Source organism: Monodon monoceros, unplaced genomic scaffold, assembly GCF_005190385.1.
Source record: "Monodon monoceros isolate NGI ecotype Baffin Bay Population unplaced genomic scaffold, NGI_Narwhal_1 Super_Scaffold_13, whole genome shotgun sequence".
In the NCBI taxonomy this organism is placed as follows: Eukaryota; Metazoa; Chordata; class Mammalia; order Artiodactyla; family Monodontidae; genus Monodon; species Monodon monoceros.
The window spans coordinates 26964862-26973315 of record NW_021703769.1 but is presented as its reverse complement, the minus strand read 5'-3'; the positions used below and the strand labels follow the sequence as shown (position 1 = coordinate 26973315).

The window sequence follows — 8454 nt, the reverse complement described above, 5'->3', positions numbered from 1 at the left end:
TTCTTCCTCTGCTCTCTCCAGTAGAGTTGGGGGGGAGGGGCAGAGAGAGGGAAGATTCCTTCCAAGGAGGCTCCTTGGCACAGTGCCTGCTAGGAGGAAGGGGGAGGGGACTATGATGAATACAGGCTTTTTCCCCCCATGTCAGGCCTCCAGCACAGTGTGGGAGGGAAACCCGTGGCAGAGGAGGGGGAGAGGAGGGGGAGAGAGAGGACAGAGGGAGGGAAGGAAGGAAGGAGGAGGGAAGACTGTGTTTGCCTTGGGAGACAGGAAGGAGAAAGGCTGAGCTGGCTCTGAAAGGCAGGATTCTGAAGAGCCAACCAGGCCTCAACTGTACCAGATGAGCTCTGGAAATACCCTCAAATCACTGAGTCAGAGAATCAATATACTGGGAACATTAATTCTTAGGATCAGATCATCTTATCACCTCGGGGCTAGAAAATCCCTCAGAGGGTTGTGTCTGGAGTCTCCAGGGCTAGCTTGGAGGAGTGAGTCAGCTCTATGGGAAATTTCCTGGACCCTTTCTCTCTTCCTCCCTTACAGTTGGAAAAGATGGCATTTTTTCTAAAGCCCATGAATACTCTGCATCCAATTCAGTACACTTGTAATAACTGTTAAGATGATGAAACTGATATCCTACCTCAGTTTTCCCCACTGGTTTATAATCTCCTGAGGGCAGTCCCTCTCAGTCAGGTTAGTACCATTCAGAACTGTGGTCTCAAACCTGGCTGCCCATCAGAGTTGCTTGGGGTGCTTACTAAAAATATTTCACTCACTCCAGTGATTCCGATTGCTCGGAACTGAGTTAGGACTTAACACTTTAGTTTTAACAGCATGCTAAGTGATTTTGATGCAAAGGTTTAGGTAACAACTCCCAAGGGCCTGGGAAAACATAGTAGGTGTTAAGTGTTGCCTGTGGGCTGGAAATGTATATGCAGAGTAAGCAAATGGTGTGTGGGAAGCCTCGGTTGAACTAGGGTCTGTGAACCTATGCATCTAACATTTTGAAAGGAAATAGTGCGGCAGTGTTAGCAATACAAAAGATAAATATTTATTCAGAACAAAACTTTAAACAATCGATTTTACATTCTAAGCCACAAGAAAATAGCAAAACATAAAGGAAAGACAAAAACTAAAAGAAAAGCAGTGAACTGTCTTTTCTACTTTAACTTGATAACACTTAGTAGACCCAATGCCCTCTAGCTTGGCCTATTTCCCAAGTACATTTTAGAGTTAACAGCTCATTGGAATTCTGTTTTTCTCCTGAGAGTCCGGAGGTTGCAGATGAGCTCCAGTCGGCTGCTTCTCTGGGGACGCTAGCTATTGAGGCTAAGATGCAAATGTAAACCTTTCTTTACTCAGGAGCACCTCTATTTCTCACTGATGGCAATGAACGGGGAAGGGGAAGGCCACAAAGGAGCAGGGCCACTTTAATCCAGATACGGTACCCCAGGGGGCAATGAGTACACCCTGGATTATGTTCCTTTGTCCCTTCCGTATCTCCCAAGTATTCTGAAGCTCCTGCCAAATCTGCTTCCTTCCCCAGATGATTTCTTAGCATTCCCCTGGGCTCATTATTCTGGAAAGAGCAGACTTTCTGGGCCCTCAAGTGTTGAGGAAAATGTTGTGAGGTGTGAGAGGTAGTGGAATGAGCACCGGGCTTGGGGTCAGGGAACTCTACTCTAGGCTAGCTCTGGCACCAGACAGCTATGTGATTTTGACCCAGTCATTTAACCTCTCTGGTCCTGTTTCATCTGTTGGAAAACCAGTGGATTGGTCTAGACCAATTTTTAGGTCCTTTCCAGCAGGAAAATTCCAGATTCGATTCCATGATTCTGTGAAGAATGGCTTCTGAGCCACTGAAAGCGCTGTCACAAAGTCCATGCATTTTAATGCCAAAAGAGAGGCCCTTGGCCACCATTCAGAGCTTATTGACTCAGGTTACATACACTTCTAACAACACTGGTTTCACAAATTCTCAGACCACATAGATTAGAAGCAGCAAATTAAAAGTGGAAGGGATGAGCTGCAAAAGATAGACACCCTGACAGAAGCCAGGGTCAACAATGTTCTCAATTCAACAAACATTGATGGAGTGCCGACCGTGTGCTGGGCCCCTACCTAGCACTGGGGCACAAAGATGAGCAAGGCAGCCGGAAGAATGAAAATCCGGGGAGAGGACAAGGAGTGGGGAGTAAAAAGTACCAGAAAAAAAATCTCCAAATACAAAAATGAAAATAAATTTTAAACAAGGGAGGGGAGACATATCTGCACACTACAGTTCTCGGTCGGTAGTCGTTACTGATGACAGAGTCACCAAATTCAGGAAAGGCTGAAATGGAGTAAACTCAGTTTAGGAAGGCAAAGTGAGATGTCTCTTGTAGTTTTAAGAAGATCTCCTTCAAAAACGATAAAAAATGGTTTAAAAAAAAGTTTTGGCACTTAAGAGGGGTAAGCTGGCTCTGTGTTCACCCTGGCAGGCAGGCGGGTGTTCAGTGCCCGGCCACGCCGGTTAGTTGAGCTGCCACGGAATTGTGAACCGCTTTGGGACACTGGGCAAAGGCGTGTCCTCGTTTGCCACAGAGGTTACACACGATGCCCTTCCGGCAGTAAGGGCTCAGGTGCCCCTCCTCCCCGCACCTGAAGCACCTGTCCTGTGTGCAGCTGCCACTCATGTGGGTCCGGGAACCACATTTAAAGCACGTCTTGGGCTGCCCCTTGTACCAGCTGTAGCCCCTCTCGGCACCCAGGAAGAAGGCCCCCGGCAGGTGCCTGACCCCGCCCTCCCCCTGGCGCAGCTCGATCTCGCACTTGTACTCCCCGGTCCAGATCCCAAACCTGTCGGTCACTTTCACCGGCACGGCCAACACATCGCAGTGGCGCTTAAGCCAGGTCACGATGTCCTCCACGTCCACCGTCTCGTTCCGGAAGAGGATGAAGAGCGTCTTCAAGCTGGACTTGCTCCGCCCCAGCACCACAAAGTTCTCCCAGCAGTCCTCCTGCTCGCGCTTCTCCTCGTAGACGCGTAAGAATAGGGCCAGCTTCTCCGCCGAGCGGAAGCTCACGTCGAACTCCCGGCTGCCAGGGATCTGAATGACCGCGTAGATGTCGCTCGGGTCCATGCCGATGGAGCGCAGGATGAGCGCGCCCACCACGAAGTCCCGGGTTGGGCAGGCGCCCTCGTCTCCCTGGAAACAGATGCGCACGAGGAAGCGGCCCTTGCCCGGGCCCGCCGCGGGGCCAGCCGCCGTCGCCTGCTCGTCCTGTGGGGGCCGCTCGGCCGCGTCTTCGGCCGCGTCGGGCTTGGCCGGGGCCGCCATTTCGGCCTTCTTCCTCCTGCCCGCCTCGGCTGCGCCCTTCTTCTTGCGGGCGTCTGTCGCCTCGCCGGCTGGGTCTCTCCGGCGGCCCTTCGGGTCCCCGCGGCCGGCCGGGGGAAAGTCACCGAGGCCCGGCGCCGCCAGGCCCGCGGGGACGCAGAGCCCGCCGCGCGCGCCGTTACCGCCCTCCTCCTCCCGCCGCGGAGGCCGCGACTCGCGGAACTCGCCCTTCTTCTCGGCCAGGTTCTTCACCACCTGAGCCCAGCCCATCTTCTCGCGGCCGCCCTCGGCCTCCTCGGCCCGGGCCGCCGGGCGCGCAAGGGACAGGAGCTGCGTCCGCCCCCGCTTCCTCTCCTCCTCCGCGCCGCCGCCGGTGGCCATTTTACCTCCTTCCCAGCATCCTCCACTCACTCCCGCAGCCAAAGGGCGCCCATGGCGCGCGCCCGCCCGCCCGGGGCTGTGGGGGTTTGGGCTTTTTTTTTTGAAATTCGACGCTTCTCTCCCCCGCCCCGCTAAGGTATTTACTTGCGGCGCTCGGCGGTCAGCGGCCGCGGGCCGGGAACCCCCTGGTAACGGCCAGGCCGCGTTTCCGTTAGTGCTCGCTCCAACCCTACCTCCTCGGCACCGAAGTGGGATGCGGAGCTTGGAGCGCGTCCCTGTCCCTCGCGAGGTTTTGGCAGCCTTGGGCCTCGCTCTCGAGGATTTGGTATTTCGCAAGCGGTCCTCGATGATTTCATTCAAGCAGTTTTACTAACGGCCCACAGCCCGAAGGCGGGAGAGAGTTGAGGAAGATTTCGCCCATTTTGTTTTCATTTTTGTACCTTTTCTATTAAAAAAAAACAAAGACAAAACTTAGCCCTTCCTCCTCCCAGAGCAGATCACAATGCATTATTTTTCCAACGTTGGATTATGGACATTTTCAAACATACAAAAAGTGGAAAGAATTTTGCAGTGAACATTTTAACTTTTAAACTATTTTATCTTTCATTAAAATTGTACTATACCCTATCACACTACGCCTGTATCCATCACACCTTATTTTTTGATACATTTCCAAGTAAGTCATACTGAATTATTTTTTAAGAAGACCTCCATCATATTCATGATGACAATTATATTGAGCGCTTAAGTGTTCGATACTGTTCTAAGCACACTGCAAGCTTTATCACATGGAATCTTCCAAAACAATGTTGTAATTATACCCATTTTACAGGAGGCAGGGGCTTGGAGATGGGAGTTAAATCACTTGGCCAAGTGGCAGAGTTAACAGGCAGCCTCCACGCGTAGGTGGCTTATACTTCTACTTCTTTGCTCTGACATTTTGGATAAAGGACTCTGGATCAGACTCTCCAGGAAACGCCTTCACACAGATTCCCTAACTAAAGTTAGCACTGGACGCAATCCTTATTCCTACCTCATCTGTCTCAACTGGTGCTTCAGAAGCATTGATAAAATTTGGGTAGTTGAGGGGGTGGGGTTAATACCACCTTTTGTCATCTTGTTTTCTTTACCATAGCTGCTTGTGTTTCAGGGTGCTCCAGTGATCTTTCTGGGTTTAGTGAAAGAAAAGGATTGTGGACTCAGGGAGACCCTAGTTTGAATCTGACTGCTTCAAATCTCAGCTTTGTCACGTGGGGCCAATGACCTCAGTTTTCACAGCTCAATTTGCTCATCCATAACAAAGGGATATTAATATCTGTAAGGAACGGCACCAAAGACGGAGGAGAGCTTTAACAAGCTTTATTTGGGTACGCTCCCGGACGAGGTTCACTGGTCCGAGAGAAAGGGGGCCAGAGAAGTCGCGCCCGGGCGAGGGTTTGGGCAGAATTTATAGGGGAAGAAGGGAAAGGGGTGTGGTGAATCCGGGAGGGCGCAGGGTAGTCCTTATTTGGTGGTCTCTTCGGGTATCGTGGCAATATCTGGTGCCGGTCGCATCAGTCTTGGGACCGTTAGTCCCGCCCCTCAAAAGGCGGGAAGGCTGGGCCGGATGGAAAGTCCCCAGGTCAGTTCCTGGGACTGGGTGGGTGGGAGCTCTGGGCTGATGCAACCTGTGAGTCTGATTGCGTTCCCCTGCCTCGGGCCAGTTGGCCTTACATCCCGACATCTTTGGTGTAATGGGGTGGCGTTCTGATCTCTGGCTACTTCCTGCTGAATGGGGGCGTCAAAAGGGGAGTTGGGCGACCAGAGATCCGAGGCTTAAGGAAGACCAGTGGGGGGTTCTGTAGGAAGCAAGGTGTAAGGGCCGAGGAGCATTTGGTTTGTGGCCACCCGAGAGACTTCCTCCATGCGCCTGCGAAGGAACCTAAGAAAACAGGGAGCAAGCATGAACAAGATACAGATGAGAATTAAGGGGCCTAAGATTGGTGTTAGCCAGGTATAGAGGGTGGATCGCCACCAATCGGGAATTGAGGAGGTGGACTGTTGGTGTTTGCGTTGGAGTTCTTCTCTTAAGCGATGGAGGGCGTTTACGTTGTCTTCGATGAGTCCTGTTTCATTGATGTAATAGCAGCATTCCTCCTGTAGGAAGAGGCAGGTACCTCTTTTGTCGGCCGTCAGGAGATCCAGGGCTCGTCGATTCTGGAGAGCGACTCGGGCTATGGAGGTGATTTGGCGCTGGAGAGAGGAGATGGAGGCGGCGGAGGCTTCAATGGCTAGCTGGAGTTTATGTTCTAAGTCGCGGGATGTCGAAACACTATGTGTCAGAGCTCCCCGCCCGCCCCCCCCGAGGCCTGCAGTGACCAGGGAGGAGGCGAGAGAGATGCCTGCGACCAGAGGAAGAAAGATAGCTCTTTTCCGTCGGGTAAAGGGCGGCGTGATTAGCGAGGAAAATTCGGCTTGGCTATACAGTGTGAGTTGTGGGACGAGAGTAACGGGGATACATGAGAAGGGGGAAGAAGAATTGATCTTTTTTGTGAGGGAACCATTGCACCACAAAAACATGCCTGGTGGTGCTTCAGTTGATGTGTTTACCGTGAGGGATGAACTGCAAAGAAGCCCAGTATCAGCTAGATTTGGGCGGCTGCCGTAACAGATGGTGAGATTTTTTGAATCAAGGAATATGGGGACTTTTAACGGGGAAAAAGGTGGGTTTTGGGAGGTGTAGGAAGTAGAATTGAAGGGCTGGTCGAGTGGGACAGCAGCCAAGTGTGGCCGGCCAAAAGAGGCACATAGAAAGCAGTCGGAGATGTTACCTATTCCTGTGTGGTTGAGTATCTGTACTGCTTGACGGATGAGGGTCAACCAAGAAAAAGGATCCTCTTTGTGTTCGGGGTGGGGTAGTTGATGTCTTAGGGCTTGTTCTGTGTCCTGGATGGCAGTGGCTTGTTTGCTCAACTGTTGGATAACTTTGGGAATCAAGCTAATGTAAGAGCGAAAAATCTTAAAAGACCCTACAGGATAAGTATCAGTTGCCCATCGGTAAATTTTTCCTTGTACCCCTTGTCCCCATCTTGTATCCCAGGGATCCTTGATGTTAAGGGATAGGCTACCCCTGCCATCCTTGGTGACTAGGTAAGATTGTCAGAGTAAGTCTGTAGTGCCTAATTTTGCCACGTGGATGTTACGTGAGCGGTAGGGGCACCCCCCGTATGTGTCTGTCCACCAGTGACAGTAGTCTTTAGTTTGGTTGTAGGTGAAACAGACAACGGGAGATTCCTGGCCTAGTCAATTACCTTGCCAAATTAAATGTGGGAAGGAAAAGTTAACGGTCACCATGGCGTGGCATCTGCCTGGTTGGCAGTCTCCTGTCCCCAGAACCTGGGCATGGGCTCGACCATCAGCTTGCCATGTCCCGTAGATGTAGAAGCGCCATAGGGACGTCTGATGAGTCCTGGGTGGCAGGAGAAGTAGCAGGAGGAGAGGCAGGGCGGTGGATAAGCCGTAACCTTGTGGGACCCAGCGGTTGGGTTGACTAGTTTTCTGAGGTTGGGGCCACTTTAAGACGGGAGACATGGTACCAGGAGGAGTGTCCTAGAAGTTTGGCCGCCATGAGGGTGGTGAGGACCACTGTAGGAGGGCCTGTCCACCGCGGCTTAAGGGATTGGGGGTGTAAGTCCTTGAGGAGGACACTATCTCCAGGTTGTAGAGGGAGAGAGGAAGTTTCAGAGACAGCCACTGTCGGTAGATGACGGTCAGCATATTCGCGGAGAAGACGGCGAAGCAGGGAGAGGTAGGGAAGGTAGGAGGCTAGGGGTGGACTCTGGGTTGGTAGGTCGTGAAGGAGGAAAGGGCGGCCGTAAAGCAGTTCAAATGGACTGAGGCCAGTAGGAGTCCGAGGTGAGGCTCGGATTCGGGTAAGGGCTAGAGGAAGCAGGTCGGGCCATGAGACACGGACCTCAAGGGACAGTTTGGTGAGGTGGTCTTTTAAGATCCCACTGGAGCATTCAACCTTACCGGGTGATTGGGGGTGGTAGGGGATGTGATCTGGAGAGCCTCGGTTACCTGTTGAACCACCTGAGAGACAAAGGCGGGTCCATTATCCGACTGGATGGAGACCGGCAGACCAAATCGGGGGATGATGTATTGAAGCAGGATGGTGGCGACCGTGTCTGCCGTTTCTCGAGTTGTTGGATAGGCCTCGATCCAACCTGAAAAGGTGTCAATGAGAGTGAGCAGATATCGGAAGCGTTTGCAGCGGGGCATATGGGTAAAGTCGATCTGCCAGTCTTCACCAGGCTAATGTCCACGCATCTGGTGTGTAGGAATTCGGGGCCGTAGGCTTCCTTGTGGGGAGACGGATGCGCAGGTTTGGCAGGCCATGTGAGTCTTTGAGATGGCCTCTCTAAGTTCTGGCAGATGAAAGACGGGGTCCAAAAAACGGAACATTGCTTTTGGACCAATGTGTAAGGATTTATGGATGTCTGATAGGAGGCTGGCTGCTTGGGCCAGAGGTAGGGCAATTTCGTTGTCTATAAAAATCCATCATCCTTTGTTGTCTTTGTGTCCCCCTTTTGAGAGTAAGGCAGCTTCCTCGTGCGGGGTATATGTGGGTTGGGTAGGACTGGTGAAAAATAGAAGTGGAGCTGGAGGATCCCCTTTTGTAAGCTCTCGGGCCACGGAATTGGCCTTCGAGTTACCTTGTGCTATTGGGTTGGATGGGAGTTGATGACCCCTGCAATGGATAATTGCTACTTCTTCAGGA

The 8454-nt window shown here is 52.1% G+C and overlaps 1 protein-coding gene across 1 annotated transcript; it reads right to left on the bottom strand.

Moving 5' to 3' along the window:
* Positions 1-1025: 1025 nt before the first annotated feature.
* Positions 1026-4315, bottom strand: ZCCHC3 (zinc finger CCHC-type containing 3). The gene has a single exon (XM_029219383.1). It carries the CDS (start codon positions 3693-3695, stop codon positions 2490-2492), a length of 1206 nt encoding a protein of 401 aa, XP_029075216.1. The 5' UTR covers positions 3696-4315; the 3' UTR covers positions 1026-2489.
* Positions 4316-8454: the final 4139 nt, after the last annotated feature.